We start from the raw sequence: 17,953 nt of genomic DNA on the forward strand, positions 1-17,953 counted from the left end.
ACTTGACCACTTTAAGACTTGTGGACTTCAATTCAGTTCAGTTGAATTCAGTTCAGTTGAATTCAATTCAATTCAGTTGAGTTCAATTCAGTTGAAGTCCACAAGTCTTAAAAGAGGCCAAGTTTGAAGACCTCTGGTGTAGGGTGGCCGATATCGCCCCCTGCTGGCCGCTGTCAGTTATAAAGCAACTCGCGTCGCCTCCTGCACTATTTAAACCGAAGTTTATAAGGAGATATCAAGTTAGGGTGGGCAACGTAAATCAGACCAGCACTTTCTATAATGGGGAGTGGGGGGGAAAAAAACGAAAGGAATCTCGAAGCATGCTGGAAACAGTGGATTTCTCCGCTTTCAGCAATTCCAAAACTTGGGAGAATAAGAGGCAGCTCCAACCGCCGCCTTTGTTCTGCGTCGGCGCACGCGCAGAACGTTCCTCCCTCCCGGGTGGCCGGCAGAGCGCGCCGCTGGCGAGACGGGAGGCGTGCGCGCCGCCGCCGCCGCCGTCGGGAGCGAGCCAGACGCCAAGCCGGCCGTGGCGTCGCGGCCCTTCTTGGCTGCTGCTTCTTCTCGGTCCCCGGCTGAGCCGCGCGTCGGAGAAGGGGAGGAAGGGGCTCCGACGGACGCGAGGTGGGTCTGGGGAAAACGGGGAGGGGAGGGGGAGGGTTCTCTCGGCAGGTGGCCGTGTGAATGTGCGTGCCCGCGTGGGTGCGTGTACTGTATGCGTGTTCGTGTCTTATGTTCCACCTCCCTCTGTAGTCTCCGTATGCCCAAGGGTGGGCTGGGTGGATGCCTACAGATGTCTCTCTCTCTCTCTCTCGACTTTTGTGCCTACACGTGTCTTCGGCCATACGTGAGCACGTGTATAACCCAGGGGGTTTAACACAGGCGTGTCTGTGGGTGGATGCTGCGAGTTATATTAGATCAGGGATCCATCGGGCACCAAAGAAGGAGCTGCCTCTTGCTGAGCCAACACGTGCATTGGCTTCTTCCTTGTGTGTCCGATCACACTTGGCCAAGAAAGAATTCTATTCTATTCTATTCCATTTCTACCCTCTATTATTCTATTCTATTCTATTCTATTCTATTCTATTCTATTCTATTCTATTCTATCCTATCCTATCCTATCCTATCCTATCCTATCCTATCCTATCCTATCCTATCCTATCCTATCCTATCCTATCCTATCCTACTCCATTTCTACCCTCTATTTTATTTCATTTCATTTCAATTCAATTCTATTTTATTCTACTCTACTCTACTCTACTCTACTCTACTCTACTCTACTCTACTCTACTCTACTCTACTTCTATTCTACCCTACCCTACCCTACCCTACCCTACCCTACCCTACCCTACCCTATTCTATTCTATTCTATTCTATTCTATTCTATTCTATTCTATTCTAAAGTCTGCACTACTATTAATCTTCTCATCGTTCCCACCACCCATCTCCTTCCACTTATGACTGTATGACTAACTTTGTTGCTTGTATCCTTACAATTTATATTGATATTGTTTACTGATTGTTTATTTGTTTCCCTATGACTATCATTAAGTGTTGTACCTTATGATTCTTGATGAACATATCTTGTCTTTTATGTACACTGAGAGCGTATGCACCAAGACAAATTCCATGTGTGTCCAATCACACTTGGCCAATAAAGCTATTCTATTCTATTCTATTCTATTCTATTCTATTCTATTCTATTCTATTCTATTCTACTCTACCCTACCCTACCCTACCCTACCCTACCCTACCCTACCCTACCCTACCCTACTCTATTGTATTCTATTCTATTCTATTCTATTCTATTCTATTCTATTCTATTCTATTCTATTCTATTCTATTCTATTGTTAGGGTGCCCTTAATGCAAAGCACCCCAATGTGTGACAGGGGTCCTAAAGATTCACCCTCCCAGTTTTGCAGGGATTGCTGTCCAGGGCACCTGTCTGAATGAGCCAGATCCTGTTTTAAAGCACAGGGCAGCTCTAAGGCTTTGTGCCTGACCAGTTCAGTCTTGAAACGGTCTGAATTTCAGTCTGAAATAAAGATCTTGATTTATTCCAGCCAGGCTTCTAATTCCCAAAAGCTTTCTAATTGTTTTGGGTGTCATGGGGATAGAAACCAGATGGATTCCCCCAGGGAGCAAGTGGCTTTCTGCTTGATCTGCATGGTCCCAGGTTGGACCATGGAGTAGTTAGGGTAAGGGCAGTGGCTTGGCTCTTGTTTGAGAGAACAGAGTTTAAAAAGCAGTGTGTTTTGTGGAAGGGGTTCATTTCGAGCCCCATAGTCATCGTTAGCCGATGCATGGGTTCCCCATTTTGTTCGTGGCTACATGAAGCTCTGCTGGACAAAGGCCTTTGGCAGGTTGGCTTGAGATGTGATTAATGCAGTGCTGAGACACAGCTCCACCCTTCTTGGGTTGTCTGTGGGTCCAAAAAGAGAGGGTGAGAAACTGAAATGGGGCACATCTATGCAGGCAGGATTATTAGCCTCTGTGCTAATTATCTCACTCACATAATACCCAATGCATATGTGAATCATGAAAGGAAACGTTTGCAGTGCATACAGGTAGTCCTTGGCTTACAACAGTTCATTTAGTGACCGGTTGAAGTTGCAATAGCACTGAAAAAAAAAGTGACATAACCATTTTTCACACTTATGGCTGTTGCAGCATCCCTACGTGATTTACATTTGGGTGCTCGGCAACTGACATTTATGATGGTTTCAGTGTCCTGGGGTCATGTGATCCCCTTTTGCGACCATCTCACAAGCAAAGTCAATAGGGAAACCAGATTCACTTAACAACCGCGTTACTAATTTAAGAACCGCAGTGATTCACTTAACAAACGTGGCAAGAAATGTCGTAAAATGGGGCAAAACTCACTTAACAAATTTCTCACTTGGCTCAATTGTGATCAAAAGTTTAGGGCTATCTGTATTGCACATGGGCAGGATTAATATTTAAATGTATATAGAAAGAGAGTCAAATTGAGAAGCTTCATCAAAATTGGATGTTGGATAACTACCTTTAGGTTAAATAGGAAACTAGCCAATCAAAGACTTTGGCCACCTAATGAGAAGGAAGGACTCACTGGAGAAGAGCCTAATATTGGGAAAGATTGAGGGCAAAAGAAGGGGACGACAGAGAACGAGGTAGATGGATGGAGTCATTGAAGCAATTGGCGGGAGCTTAAATGGTCTCCGGCAGGGGTGAAATTCAGCAAATTCTAACAGGTTCTGGCGAACCGGTAGCGGAAATTTTGAGTAGTTCAGAGAACTGGAAAATACCATCTCTGCTGGCCCCAGAGTGGGGTGGGAATGGAGATTTTGCAATATCCTTTCCCCAGGAGTGGGGTGGGAATGGAGATTTTGCAATATCCTTTCCCCAGGAGTGGGGAGGGAATGGAGATTTTGCAATATCCTTCCCCTGCCACGCCCACCAAGCCACAGAACCGGTAGTTAAAAAAAAAATTGAATTCCACCACTGGTCTCCGGGGGATGGTAGGGGACAGGAAGGCCTGTCCATGGGGTCACGATGGATTGGACACAACTTCGCAACTAACAACAACAAAGCAAATCCATCATGCGTTTTGTGAATGGTCCATTTTCCCCTCCCTTCTCTTGTAGACACGATGGATGAACCAAGATGCTGAAGAGCACTTTGCCCTGACGGACTGGAGTGTGAAAGGAACACAAAATGAAAATGCTTCCCGGTGTCGGCGTATTTGGGACCGGGAGTTCGGCCCGCGTGCTGGTGCCTCTGCTGAGAGCAGAAGGCTTCTCCATTGAAGCTCTCTGGGGGAAGACTGAAGAGGAAGCCAAACAGCTAGCTGAGGAAATGAACATTTCCTTCTACACAAGTCGAACAGATGATGTTTTGCTGCACCAGGATGTAGATCTGGTTTGCATCAACATTCCCCCACCGCTAACGCGACAAATTGCAGTGAAGGCTCTAGGTACGGTGTTTTTCCCAATAGCCAGTTTTGGGCATTGTATAAGATTTCAGTTTTCTCTTGGGTAGACGCCAACTTGGAAGACGGTCACAGTTGTTGAGTAATTAATAGCAGAAAATTGAACATTTCATCCTGGAACGAATTATATCAGAGAACTGGGAATCCTGTTGTTAAAAACTCCTCATGCCTGGTGAATTTTCAGTTGGTAAAGTAAAGGCCTGATGTTTTTTTTCTAACTATAAACTTGGAGGAGTATTCTTACTCCCAAAAGAACAGGCCACATGAATCTCCCACAGGGGGAAAAATGATCACACATGCCTTGCAAATGAATAGATTATGGGGAACATACATACAGAAAAAAATTAATGCATAGAACATTTCTTGCAGAGGTTCGGCTCTACATATGGTGAGCTTGAAAATTATTAGGCCTTAGGGCAATTGCTTCTGCCAAAATATGTTTTATTTCAGGGTTTTCCTTTTGCAGGTACAATTTTCTGATAAACATATTTGCTTTTCCTAGGTTGGATTTGCATAGCAGATACCACATATTAAACAAAAACAGAGGGGAACAGAGGTCGTCTTTTCATTTTTTGACAGCCAGCCAGTATTAATGCTTTGTTTAAACCCAAATCACAGGTAGCAACCACAACTGAAATTGGCAACTTGATCATTAAGCAAAGAGTGGCTAAATAAAACCGTTGGCTGTGCTTACAATCTTAACTTCAGTTTTACAGACCTGCCAAAAGTTGTAAATGTGAATCTTGGTTGCAAAGTTACTTTTTCATCATTGTTATAACTGCAACAAATGCTACAAAAGGGCTGCCTGTATTTCTGCATGGATTTATTTTGATTTATGCAAGATGAAACTTTTCTGTGTTTCTGTAACAATATTGTTGCATGGTCTTTTCCTAAGCAACATAGCAAAAAAAAAAAAAATAGTTATGTTGATTGTTAAAAGAGCACACAGGACCATTTGCTTGCCTGTGTGCATACAGGCCAAGTTATATATTTCAGGAGCATTATAAGCTGTTTTTTAATTCTTGGCTTGACTCGGTGTTCGCTTTCTTCCTCTTGCAATTCTCTGAATGCAGGCTTGTACTCCTACTCAAGATTAATTCAGCATTCCACCCTTGCTGCGCCTGGCAATATTTTCTGCCCAATGCCTGGGAGAACAGCCAGATCTTCAAAGTCTTTCAGACTGTCTCTGGGTTGCCTAAATAATGCATTTCGGTAGCTGTTTCACAGGGTATTTTTCAGCCACCTCATCCCTGCAAATTGCAACCATTATTGTGGCTGTTGGTCTATCCAGCACTATAAACAGGGAGATTACTTAATCATTTATATTCCTCTTAAATAAAACTGACATAATGTCCCAGGCCTTTGGAACAAAAATGCTTTTTTTTTTTTGCAGAAATTAAAAAGCAGTGGCATTTTCTGTATATGGCTGAATTAACTTTACATGTTCTGAGAAGTTCTAAGGGATAAAGTTATGAATAAACCAGCATGTTTCTGTAGCTTTGCTGTGCACTGGAAATCTACAAAGACTGCAACATCTTTAACCCTTAAACGATAGAACAAACAACTTCAGATGTCCCGAAAAAATGAATTCTTAACCGCTGCATTTCTTGTTATCAGTCTTTCTCGCTGCTATAACATGTATTACAAAAACAAGCAGACAAGTTCATTTTTCATGGATGAATTGCTAAAAATAACTAACATTACTTCCTGCTGAATCAACACAACCAGTTTAGGAGCCTCTGAAGTACTAAAAAGATGTCAGGAGGAATATATAGAAAGAAATATAAATGAAATTTGAGCACCTGTTACGGTGCGTCTTATCCTCCAATCTAACGGGAAACATGAGAAATAGTATAGAGGCCTGATCATCCTTGCAGGCAGCAAAAGAAAAAAAGAAAAAAAAAAAAGACCATAGCAGAATGTAAAATAAAAGCAAAGTAGTTGGAAACTGGGTAGTTGCAACCGCTCTGCTTTCGAAGGCTTTGCTTTTCTCATTGTTTGGTTGTGGATTAAAAAGTCTCCGGATTAAACTGCTGTCCTTTGTTTGCAGGAATTGGAAAGAATGTAATCTGTGAGAAAGCCGCTACCTCTCTCGATGCTTTTAGGATGGTCACGGCTGCTAGGTATTACCCCAAACTCATGAGCATTGTGGGCAACGCTCTGCGCTTTCTACCCGCGTTTGTCAGAATGAAGCAGTTACTCGACGAACACTATGTCGGCAGCATCCTGGTCTGTGACGTGCGAGTGTATTGGGGAAGCCTCCTCAGCCAGAAGTACAACTGGATTTGCGATGAGTTAATGGGCGGGGGCGGCCTGCACACGATGGGCACTTACATCATAGACTTGCTGACCCACCTCACGAACCAAAAGGCCGAGAAGGTCCATGGGCTGCTGAAAACGTTCGTCAAGCAGAACTCGGCCATCAGCGGCATCCGCCACGTCACCAGCGATGACTTCTGCTTCTTCCAGATGCTGATGACAGGAGGCATCTGTAGCACAGTGACGCTGAATTTCAACATGCCTGGGTCTTTCGTTCACGAGGTCATGATCGTAGGCTCCGCGGGCCGTCTTATTGCTCGCGGGATGGACTTATACGGCCAGAAGAACGCAGCTCCCCAGGAAGAGCTGTTATTTAAGGACTCCCTGAATATCCACGCCGAGCTTTCCGAGAAAGAATTCGAAGACATCCCTCTTCTGTACCTCAAAGGGATGGTCTACCTGGTGCAAGCTCTCCGCCTTTCCTTCCAGGATCAGGAAGACCAACGGACCTGGGATCCCAAACCGGTAGCAATGGCAGCTTCCTTTGAGGACGGTCTCTATATGCAAAGTGTCATAGATGCCATTAAAAAGTCCAGCAGGTCTGGGGAATGGGAAACGGTGGAGGAGATGATTGAGGAGCCTGATACCAACCAGAACCTCTGTGAGGCGCTGCAGAGAAATAACTTATAATGCAGATATTCCTGCAAAGTGGAACAATTGGAAGCAGAAAGGATGGGTGGGTGGGTGGCTGGAATGGAAGCAAGGAAAAAGAGGAAGGGTATATGTATGTAAAAGGGGTAGCCTTTGGTTTTTAATCTGGGAGAATTTTAAACGTGGCAGATGTACGTGTCTTTGGTTACTTAAATTTAATAACTCGTGTATCGTTAGGAAAACTTGAATTGCCAGTTGCACTCAGCGGACAAGAACTCTGCTCCCCGTGCCCTCCCCCCGCCCCAAAGCAAGAGCTTTTGGGGTGCAGAGCTCTCTTCTGCGCCCAGCTCACGTATTAATGCTAAGTTGAACATCATTGGCATGTTGTGCTAGAGAATGCCGATGGTTGTTTTTAAAATAGGAATTGGGGTTATTATTATTTTTTACAGCTCTTTGAGGTGGGGAAACAGCTTCCCCGAAGGAATACAAGGAGGCGAATCTTTAGAGCTGGTCCTTTAAGAGGATTAGAAGGGACAGATCCAGGTATCTCTTTGTAGAGACGCAAGACTTTGCTACAATTCAGGGATAAACCGGTAAAAATCATCATGTTCATTCCTTCCTATATATAAGGATTGGGTGTGTGGGGGGGTGAAGGCAGAGAGGATTTAAAATTCTTTCCATCCAATATCCTCGCCTGCCTTTTTTCCATGCCCACCGATGCCGATTGCTTGGCAAAAACCATGTCCCGTAGCCAGCCTTTGTTGGTGAGAATTTTCGGCTGTTTAAACGAAGGAAGCATTAAAACTGTCCGAAGGAAGGGAAGCTGACCTTGGAAAACATATCCGAGTTACTTTTAACTGTAATCTGGTAGGGCTTGGCATTTGTTGGAGACAATCCAAGATAAACAGCAGTTTAGTGAATTGAAGCAAACTCTGGTTCCATTGCCTTTCTCTCCCCCATTTTTATCTCTGGAGGATCTCTGGAGGAGATTTTATTACCAGAACTCGAAGAAAAACAACCCCTAACTTTTTAATGAAACGTTGTTTACTTGAATGTTATTTTATTTTTCTTACGTTGTTTCCCTACTGGGTTTTAATCCTGTAAATTAAGATAAAGCATTAACAAGCCTGCCTCCGTTGTGTTCTTTTAAATGATAGCCTATAATGGAAACTAAGAACAGATACAATCAAGTACCAGATCAGCTGCTCTGCTCCCCCGAGGGAAAAAAAATCTTAATTATTTTCTTCTCTTTTGTGACTTTGAAGCTATTTTTAGGTACCACGGCTCTTACCTTATGATTAGCATTTCAGTTAACTAAGGAGGTTCAGGATGTGTACAGCTCCTACAGTAAAGAAAAGGCAAGATCTTGAATGGAGAATTTTCCCCCCTAATTTCTCTTCCCAGTACAGGTAGTCCTCGACTTACGACGATTCATTTAGTGACCATTCAAAGTTAATAACGGCACTGAAAAAAGTGACTGTTTTTCACACAACCACAGTAGCATCTCCATGGTCGCATGATCCAAATTCAGACCCGTGGCAACTGACTCATATTTATGACGGTTGCAGTGTCCCAGGGACACGGGATCCCCTTCGGCATCCCCTGACAAGCAACATCAATGGGGAAGCCAGATCGACTTAACCAACCTGGGATTAACATAAACAATTGCAGAGATTCGCTTAGCAACTGTGGCAAGAAAGTTCGTAAAATTGGGGCAAAATTCACTTAACAACTGTCTCACTGTCTTAGCAGCAGGAATTTTGGGCTCAAATTGTGGTCCAAAGTCAAGGACTACCCTGTGCATGCTTTGGCAAGGACTGTTGTGTTTAAAGCTTCACAAAGGCTGGCATGATCGAAATTTGTGCTGAGATTTTGGGACAGGACACCAATACCTCGTATACAAAATGGTGCTTAATTATCATCCCACTTATGGTGTTTTTTGGGTTTTATGTTTCTCCCATCATGCTGCTATTTAGGATAAAGGTTCCCCTCATACATATGTGCTCGTCGTTCCTGAGGCAGTGCTCATCTCCGTTTCAAAGCCAAAGAGCCAGACTGTCCGAAGACGTCTCCGTGGTCATGTGGCCGACATGACTAAATGCCAAAGGCGCACAGAACGCTATTACCTTCCCACCAAAGGTGGCCCCTATTTTTCTACTTGTATTTTTTATGTGCTTTTGAACTGCTAGGTTGGCAGAAGCTGGGACAAGGAACGGGAGCTCACCCCGTTACGCGGCATTAGGGATTCGAACTGCTGAACTGCCGACCTTTTGATCGACAAGCTCAGCGTCTTAGCCACTGAGCCACTGCATCCCTAGCCCTATAATAGCACTATCTGCTATTATAAATGCATAAAAATTAAGGTTGTGTCATCTGGGAAGAAGCAGATGCAAATGACTTACTATCTTTGCTCGGACCAACTACCTCATAGAGAGATCGATATGGGAATAAAATGTGGGAGAAACCCGTGTACATCTTGGTCATTGTTAATTACTCAGAAATGTCAAGGAGGATCTTGAGATGAATGGACTATACTTCTCTGTCTTTTCTAACACTCCTTTGGACACTGGCTTACAGTATTTAGACAGGAGCAATTCGACTCCTGTTCACTTCCATTTTTTCCTCTATTTTACAGCAAGGAACAAGACAAATATTTTTGACACCTGACTATAATGAACAAAACTTAAAAGAATTACACTCGTATGGCCTTCAAGGAGTATCTTCCAGTTTCTGGGGGGGAAAAGCACTGTTAATCTCTTGAGGGAAGAACTTGGCCTCCTATCAGATAGGATTATTTGTTCTGCGGTGACAATGGTGGGACTAGGTGAGCTGCACAGACGCTGAGCATCTTATCAATGTCCACTTGAGTAGACTTATCCACCTCTGTTTTCACCACAGCTCCTGAAGTGGCATTCAGTAGACTCCTCAGTTCCTTGCCTTTCTCTTCTGCAACTGCAACAAAAAACAAGAGGATCAATATGGAGTAATTTCTGAGCTAGGTAGATAAGGAAAAGCCATGATAGCAAGGTAAAGGTTCCCCTCGCACATGTGCTAGTCGTTCCCGACTCTAGGGGGCGGTGCTCATCTCCGTTTCAAAGCCGAAGAGCCAGCGCTGTCCGAAGATGTCTCCGTGGTCATGTGGCCGGCATGACTCAACGCCAAAGGCGCACGGAACGTTGTTACCTTCCCACCAAAGGTGGTCCCTATTTTTCTACTTGCATTTTTTACCTGCTTTCGAACTGTTAGGTTGGCAGAAACTGGGACAAGTAAGGGGAGCTCACCCCCATTACGCGGCACTAGGGATTCGAACCGCTGAACTGCCGATCTTTCGATCGACAAACTCAGCATCTTAGCTACTGAGACACGGCGTCCCTTTCATGATAGCAAACAAAAATGGCTTTTTGAGTTCCGTAGCACAGATATTTCAAAACACATCATAACTTCAGACTTTTTGAAAAAGGAAGGACATAGACTTCACTTCAAGAATAGGTTTAGCCAATCACTAAGAGCACCAAATTATTTTTTCAATTCCCAGCCCTCTTTGTTTCCATGTTATTACCTATCGATGGAGTTGTTCTCAGTTCTATGGCGCCCATCTTGTTTTCTTGTGTAGAAGGAGCCTCCATTGGGGGCAGATCATATTCCTTATCCGATGGCCTATTCATCTCTGGGTTGTCGTAGTTAATGTATTGGTATAAAGGACGCAAACGCTGGGACTTTTCTAGAAGCAATGAGACAGTGTGAATGTTGTAGAGCAGATAACTTCTGAGGTATGATACTGAATACAGCTAGAGTACTCCTTAAACACGACAAAGGCAACCCAATTTGGTGTAGTGGTGAAGGCTTCAGGCTAGAAATTCTGAGATTGTGAGGTGATTGATAGATGAGAGAGAGAGAGAGAGAGAGAGAGAGAGATATGACGTTAAGGTGGAAACAGGTAGGTATTTTCCCTGAATTTTTATCTGACCTATTTAGGTACACACCTTGCAAACCTGTCCAACTGGTAAAACCATAAACACCTTCAAAAATTCTGTGTACGATTTCTAATGAAAAATTGATTAATTAATTGATTCATTCATTCATTCATACCTCCAAACATCCATTCATTCTATATGGCACCCCGTTTCCTTAGTTTTTGAGGCGTCACACCCTGCATAAGGAACAAACATCTTAGAACTGGAATTTCCATTCTCCCATGATGGAAAATGTTTGAGCAAAATGTTCTTGGTTATCCAAACAAGCAGTAACACTGTTCTTTCTTTTTCATGTCTGCTTATACATTTCTTGAAGAATATCACGTACATTGTGGTATGCTGGTCATGGGGCTGAATGCAAGGTGTAAGTAGCATTTGCTACTTACTGTCTTTGTGTCTCTATATCTATCTAATCTTATCTATCTATCTATCTATCTATCTATCTATCTATCTATCTATCTATCTATCTACAGCTATCCAGCTTTCTATCTGTCTAGCTATCTAGCTATTTAGCTATCATATATCCATCCATCCATCCTTCCATCCATCCATCCATCCATCCATCTACAGCTATCCAGCTTTCTATCTATCTATCTATCTATCTATCTATCTATCTATCTATCTATCTATCTAGCTATCTAGCTATCTATCTATCTATCTATCTAGCTAGCTAGCTAGCTAGCTAGCTAGCTAGCTAGCTATCATATATCCATATCCATCCTTCCATCCATCCATCCATCCATCCATCCATCCATCCATCCATCTATCTATCTACAGCTATCCAGCTTTCTATCTATCTAGCTAGCATATATCCATCCATCCTTCCATACATACATACATACATACATACATACATACATACATACATACATCTATCTACAGCTATCCCGCTTTCTACCTATCTAGCTATCTAGCTATCTAGCTATCATATATCCATCCATCCTTCCATCCTTCCATCCATCCATCTATCTATCTACAGCTATCCAGCTTTCTATCTAGCTATCTAGCTATCATATATCCATCCATCCTTCCATCTATCTATCTATCTATCTATCTATCTATCTATCTATCTATCTATCATCTATGTCTGTCTGTTTCTAAACTGAGAGAGAGAAAAAGATGTATCTGTACCTAATACAAACAGAGTTAATTTTGGAGAAGGAGTTCCTTATTTACAAATGGAAAAGGAATTACATTCATAATAACTATTTTAATCTGTAGCTATGTACTATTTATTGATTTAATCTCATTTATGTTTTTTTCTCCTGTCCTGGTCTTTCTGCTGTAGGACTCCTGGCAGAGCAATAATTAGTCAACAGCTAATAGGGCTCAATTAAGAGGCATGCATCCATAATCTAAACTGATGCGATCTCCTCATTTTTAGACCCTTGGAATGCAGTACTTGCATCAGAAAGTAATACAATGAAATACGGAACATCCCTCAAATTCATGCTCCGATGCCCTTCTGTTCACTCACTCTCTGTAGTTGCAGATTCTGGAGGCAGAGAACTCCCTGTGGTGGCGGGTGGGACGGGGGTGGTCTCTTGAGTTGACTTCCTTTTCTTGGATTTCTTGGGCTGCTTCAGCACAAGAGAAGCTTCAGCTTTGGAGCTTTCAGCCTCCTCTGTCCTTGGAGGCAACTTCTTGAAGTCTGCATGCTGAAAAGTGAGCATGTCAGAATCAGTTCTGTAGGGCAGAAAGAAGACAGGAGAGGAGCACAAGGGAAGGTCCGGTCCCTCTCCCTTGACCCCGATCCCATCTTGGAAACCCACATAGCTAGGCCATGATTGTTTGTTTGAATTGTTGATCTCCTCCATGCCTTCTTGCAAGCATCCTTCCAGAGGGCAGAAGGAACAGTCAGTTAAAATGAAGTCCTGCTCCAAGAAACAGGATCACCACCTTGGCCCGTGGTGAGTTAAGTGATGCCGTGTCCTCCCTCTTGCAGTGTCTAGAGGCTGTTAGGGGCTGGATAGGGAGCCCCTAAATCAGGGGTCAGCAACCTGCGGCTCTGGAGCCGCATCTGGCTCCCTGTCACTCAAAATATGCGTCACAACCGCCAACGTGCAACACCCACCGGCACACGATTTATTGAGCTTTTCAACTCTCAGTAGGCCAACTATGGATAAATCAAAGAAAAAAAATAAGAAGAAGAAGAAGAAGAAGGGAGGGAAGGGAAAGAAAGGAGAAGCAGAAGAAGGATTGTTGTAAAATAAGGGAGCTGGAATGGTAGAAGAGCAACCCCGAGTATACTCAAATTTTTTAGGATGAAGAATGAACTAATATGAAAGTTAAAAGAGAATATGTATGATTAACAAGGGAGAAGAGACTGTACATTTAAGACATGTTTATGAGAAATAAAAATAAATAAAAAAGTTCCCCCCCCCCAAAAAAGGTTCCTATCGCAGAATAATCTCCTTTTGAGTTCCAAGGCCCAGATTTCTCATAACTTACTTGGTCATCCTTGCCTTGAACCCATAATTCGTCAGCCAAGCTTGCAAAACTGAAGCAGACTTCAGATTCTTGAGTTCAGGAAAGAAGTCTTGGTGTTGCTGGATTTCTTCCTCGTACAGCTTGGCATGCAGGTTAATGCCCTTGCCATCTTCGTGCCACTGGAAAGAGGAAACATCACCATTAATTGGGGGGGGAGGGGCAATGTAGAAGAGGAGAGGAAAGAGAGAAATCTGAACCTAATTTTCTGAGGAAGAATATGAAAGATTATTGGGGCGGAGCAAATTAATTTTTTAGGGCCTGGGGCACATTCAGAATTATCATTATATAACTTGGGTTTACTTACAAAATACAGATAAGTCCTTGACTTATCGCAGTCAGAGGTGGGTTTCAGGAGGTTCTGACCAGGGGTGGGTTCTACTTACCTTTACTATTGGATTGCAACAGGATCACACGTGTGTGCTTGCTTTGCTCGCGCGTGTGCCTTGCTTCTGCGCATGCACAGAAGCTTCTGGGCATGTGCAGATTACCAATGACATCATCCAGGGCGGTGGCAGGGCCTCCCACCAGTTTTACTACCAGTTCTTGCGAACCGGGGGCAACCCACCACTGGTTCTGACCAGTTCTGGAGAACCGGTAGCGGAAATTTTGAGTAGTTCGGAGAACTGATAAATATCACCTCTGACTGGCCCCACCCCCATCTATTCTCTGCCTCCCGAGTCCCTGCTGATCAGGAGGAAATAGGGATTTTGCAATAACCTTCCCCTGGAGCGGGGAGGAAATGGGGATTTTGCAATAACCTTCCCCTGGAGCGGGGAGGGAATGGGGATTTTGCAATAACCTTCCCCTGGAGCGGGGAGGGAATGGGGATTTTGCAATAACCTTCCCCTGGAGCGGGGAGGAAATGGGGATTTTGCAATAACCTTCCCCTGGAGTGGGAGGGAATGGGGATTTTGCAATAACCTTCCCCTGGAGTGGGGTGGGGATTTTGCAGTATCCTTCCCCTGCCACGCCCACCAAACCACGCCCACCAAGCCATGCCATGCCTACCAAGCCACACCCACAGAATCGGTGGTAAAAAATTTTGAAACCCACCCCTGATCACTGTTCATTTATTGACTCTGGAAAGTTACAACAGCACCGAAACAAAAAATCATTTATGACTGTTTTTCACTGTTGTGAATGGAGGACTTACCTGTATATGATGCTAGAAGTTGGATCTTTTACTAGCACCATGCCAGATTGCTGTTTGTTTCTTATTAAAAGTGCTTTTTAAAAAAGGATACAGTAAGGAATCTGTGAACGTCAAGGAAAGTGTACGAGATGTATACCAAGTGGTGGGATTCAGCCGGTTCGTACCACTTCGGCCAAACCGGTTGTTAAATTTCTGGCTGGCCCCTTCGCTCCCTGCTCCTTCCAGAAGTCCTCCCGCACCCTGTTTTGGCTCCCAGGTAAGTGCAAGGAGGCCTATTAGGCCCAAAATGGGGCGCAGGGAGGCGCCCCCTCCCTGCAACCATTTTTGCTCCCAGGGGAGTGCAAGAGGCGGAGTGCTGCCTGTCACACCTCCTGGCCACGCCCACCATGGCCACGCCCACCCAGCTGGTCATTAGGGCAGAGAACCAATTGTTAAATTATTTGAATCCTACCACTGTGTATACCTGATCTTGGGACAAGAGACATATTTTGGCGAAAAACAGTCCGTAACCTTCGAAAGTTGCAATCAGTATTTCTAGTATTGATCGGCATATTCCTCTCTCCTGCTCATTCCTGCATCAAATTATCCATTCGTTCCACCTTTTCAACATATGGGTGTTGCCCATGTTTATAAGTCATGCATTCTTCCGTTTTCCTTTCCTGTATTACTCATCGTTTACCTCCAGTGACTTGATGGTGGGGTTTTCCAAGGCTGCAGCCAGCTGGAACAGAAAATGTGGGATGTTGGTCTTTCCTCCCAGCTTCTTCTCATTGGGACTTCTGGCACAGGTTGCCATCACCTGCCAGGTGGGAGAAGAAGAAGGAAAAAAAAAAGCAGATACTGGCTGCCATACGTGTATATTTTGCTGGGCAAATAAAATAGCAGATTTTTAGTTTATTTACAGTTAGAAATAGTGGTATTTCCTGCTGTCAGGGCACCACTGTTTGAATTGTGGAGAGAAATAGAAAGTTAGAGGGACTGGATTGATGCAACACCTAACAAGGTCATGATTTTTCAGAATTGTACACGGGAAAAAACAATTGGAAAGCAGGGTTTTTGGACCTCGATTGGTTACTAAACCGTTTGTGTCTATGGAGAGTCTCAATCATCCAAGGCATGGTTGTCGCAAAGGTCCTTTTGAAAAGGCAACTGGACTTTCTTGGGGATTTTTTTTTTCCTTTGAAGACGTTTCGCTTCTCATCCAAGAAGCTTCCTCAGTTCTGAGCTGAAGAACTGAAGAAGCTTCTTGGATGAGAAGCAAAATTGTTAGACGCCCTTGTTACCTCTAGGTTGGACTACTGTAGCACCCTCTACATGGGGCTGCCCTTGGGATGTGTCCGGAGGCTTCAGCTACTCCAAAATGCAGCCGCGCGGGTAGTTACGGGGGCGTCTAGATACTCCCGTGTAACACCTCTCCTGCGTGAGCTGCACTGGCTACTGGTGGCACTCCGGATACATTTCAAGGTGCTGGTGCTCACCTATAAAGCCCTTCATGGCTTAGGCCCGGGGTACTTGCAGGACCATCTCCAGCCGTTCTCCCATCGTCCTGTGCGCTCTCACAGAGTCGGCCTCCTCAGGGTGCCGTCGGCCAAACAATGTCGGCTGACGACCCCCAGGGGGAGGGCGTTCTCTGTGGGAGCCCCGACCCTCTGGAATGGATTGCCCACTGAGCTCAGGACAGCCCCCGACCTTCTTTCCTTCCGTCGTGAGCTGAAGACGTGGCTCTTCCGCCAATTAAACTGATCCGTTTGGGGGTACACTGGTATAATTTTAAATCGTTTTTTAATTGGGTTACTGATTTTAATTTGGTGTTGTATTGTGATTTGTATTGAAGTTGTCATTTTGTAAGCCGCCTTGAGTCCCTAGGGAGAAAGGCGGCATATAAATCGCAATAAATAAATAAATAAATAAATAAATAAATAAATAAATAAATAAATAAAATGTTTTCAGACAAAAACCAAGAAAGTCAAGTTGCCTTTTGGAAAAAGCAAGCAATGGCGCAGCAGGCAATGGGTTGCGATGGCAGCGGCTTTTTCGGCGACCTCCGGTAGTTTTCTTTTTTGACGCAACGGCGAGAAGCCTTCCAACTGCCGCCTCTATGAGAGCTGCTTCCTAGCAGTCGGGCGGCGCAAGTGAGCAGCGACTGGGCTACTGATTCAGGGGCGTGGCCAGCCAGCGGTTGCTAACAGTTCGGCGAACCGGGCCAAATTACCACTACCTGTTTGCCCGAACCTGTGCGAACTGATAGAAACCCACCACTGCTCCGTTCCCATGGAAGCTCTGGGTGAAAATTCTAGTTATTATAGCAATAACTCTAGCAAGCGATGTCAACTGAATTATAAAACAAAAAGCAGATACTTCTGATGTACCAAGGACAGATAGCTTTTTGGGTGTCCTTCTGTGTCTTTCTCAGTGACTAATGTCAAGCCTCAGTTGGGCCTCGCCATCACTGGGGAGGATGACGAGGAGGGGGCAAGCTGCTGGACTCTCCGGGGGCATGTCATCAGCTGTTTGAGAAGTCTTTACCACTCGCGCACAAAACGAAGCAAACTCTTTCATCGGAGATAGGGGGGGGCATGGAGTTTGCAGATGACGCTGCCTTGTGATGTAACAGAGGCGCGCTCCTCCTACAGGCCAGCTAGGGGAAGGAGGGTTGATGTTGACTGTTTGATTGCTAATTGATTTATTGTGCTCCTCCTACAGGCCTGCTAGAGGAAGGAGGGGTGATGTTAATTGTTTAATTGCTAATTGATTTATTGTGCTCCTCCTACAGGCCTGCTAGAGGAAGGAGGGGTGATGTTAACTGTTTAATTGCCACTTGATTTATTGCTGCGTATATAAAAGGCGCTACACTGCGATTGCGTGTAGCGCTAACTTTAAACCTTGTTTCCGGCTTGTGCCTTTCTCCTGCCTGTGTTTGCTGTGCTGAACCTAATTAAAGGATTGCAACTGCCTTATTCCATTCTGGTGTTGGCTTGTTTCCAGTGCAGTTGGGTGGACTGGCCGAGAACTAATAGCTGTTCCTTCTGTAACTCCGGCTGCTCCTGCTAACCATTTTATTAAGCTTCTAAAGTTATATTATTTACCACTGGTTCATGAATTATGGGGATTTTCATAAATCCTGAAACCCGAATGAGGATTTATTTTAAAAAGGTAAGGAGGTTCCGTTTCCCATTTTCACTGGCGTACGCTTGGAAGCTATGAGCATCCAAGCATCCATCTGTTGTTATCGTTCAAACTGAGGACCAACTCAGGGATGTTGGCGATTCAAAAACAGATAAATAAATGTTCTCACCACAACCGTCTGTGACAGTTTGTCTAGACTAAAACGTCGGTGGGTTTCCACTGCTCTGTCCAGTAGTGATTGGTTAGTAAGCCTTGAGGATATTAGCTTGACTTCTTTAGGACCAGTTGCTAAGCTACCAGGCTCATAGCATTCTGCTGCCACTCCATC

The 17,953-nt window shown here is 44.3% G+C and overlaps 2 protein-coding genes across 2 annotated transcripts in view; one reads left to right on the forward strand and one right to left on the reverse strand.

The window, feature by feature from the left end:
• The first annotated feature begins 512 nt into the window (after window positions 1-512).
• Window positions 513-8,004, forward strand: GFOD2 (Gfo/Idh/MocA-like oxidoreductase domain containing 2). The gene is made up of 3 exons (XM_070952750.1): window positions 513-624; window positions 3,629-3,957; window positions 6,023-8,004. Exons 2-3 carry the CDS (start codon window positions 3,699-3,701, stop codon window positions 6,919-6,921), a joined length of 1,158 nt encoding a protein of 385 aa, XP_070808851.1. The 5' UTR covers window positions 513-624; window positions 3,629-3,698; the 3' UTR covers window positions 6,922-8,004.
• A 1,546-nt stretch (window positions 8,005-9,550) lies between these two features.
• CUNH16orf86 (chromosome unknown C16orf86 homolog) overlaps window positions 9,551-17,953 on the reverse strand; it is a 20,443-nt gene continuing 12,040 nt past the window's right edge. The window contains exons 2-6 of the mRNA XM_070952666.1: window positions 15,179-15,298; window positions 13,308-13,465; window positions 12,334-12,542; window positions 10,442-10,603; window positions 9,551-9,834 (exon numbers count right to left, since the gene is read on the reverse strand). Coding sequence (XP_070808767.1) covers window positions 9,674-9,834; window positions 10,442-10,603; window positions 12,334-12,542; window positions 13,308-13,465; window positions 15,179-15,298 — 810 coding nt within the window. The 3' untranslated portion in view covers window positions 9,551-9,673. The remainder of the gene's footprint in view (window positions 9,835-10,441; window positions 10,604-12,333; window positions 12,543-13,307; window positions 13,466-15,178; window positions 15,299-17,953) is intronic.

This window comes from Pituophis catenifer, unplaced genomic scaffold, assembly GCF_029215685.1.
Source record: "Pituophis catenifer annectens isolate HBS135680 unplaced genomic scaffold, rPitCat1.0.hap2 SCAF_13, whole genome shotgun sequence".
In the NCBI taxonomy this organism is placed as follows: domain Eukaryota; kingdom Metazoa; phylum Chordata; class Lepidosauria; order Squamata; family Colubridae; genus Pituophis; species Pituophis catenifer.

Excerpts from the sequence above, each read along its gene's own strand:
- GFOD2 (XM_070952750.1), top strand. The coding sequence starts at position 3,699 with ATGAAAATGCTTCCCGGTGTCGGCGTATTTGGGACCGGGAGTTCGGCC. Across the intron at positions 3,958-6,022 it reads AATTGCAGTGAAGGCTCTAG|GAATTGGAAAGAATGTAATC; the intron begins GTACGGTGTTTT and ends CTTTGTTTGCAG.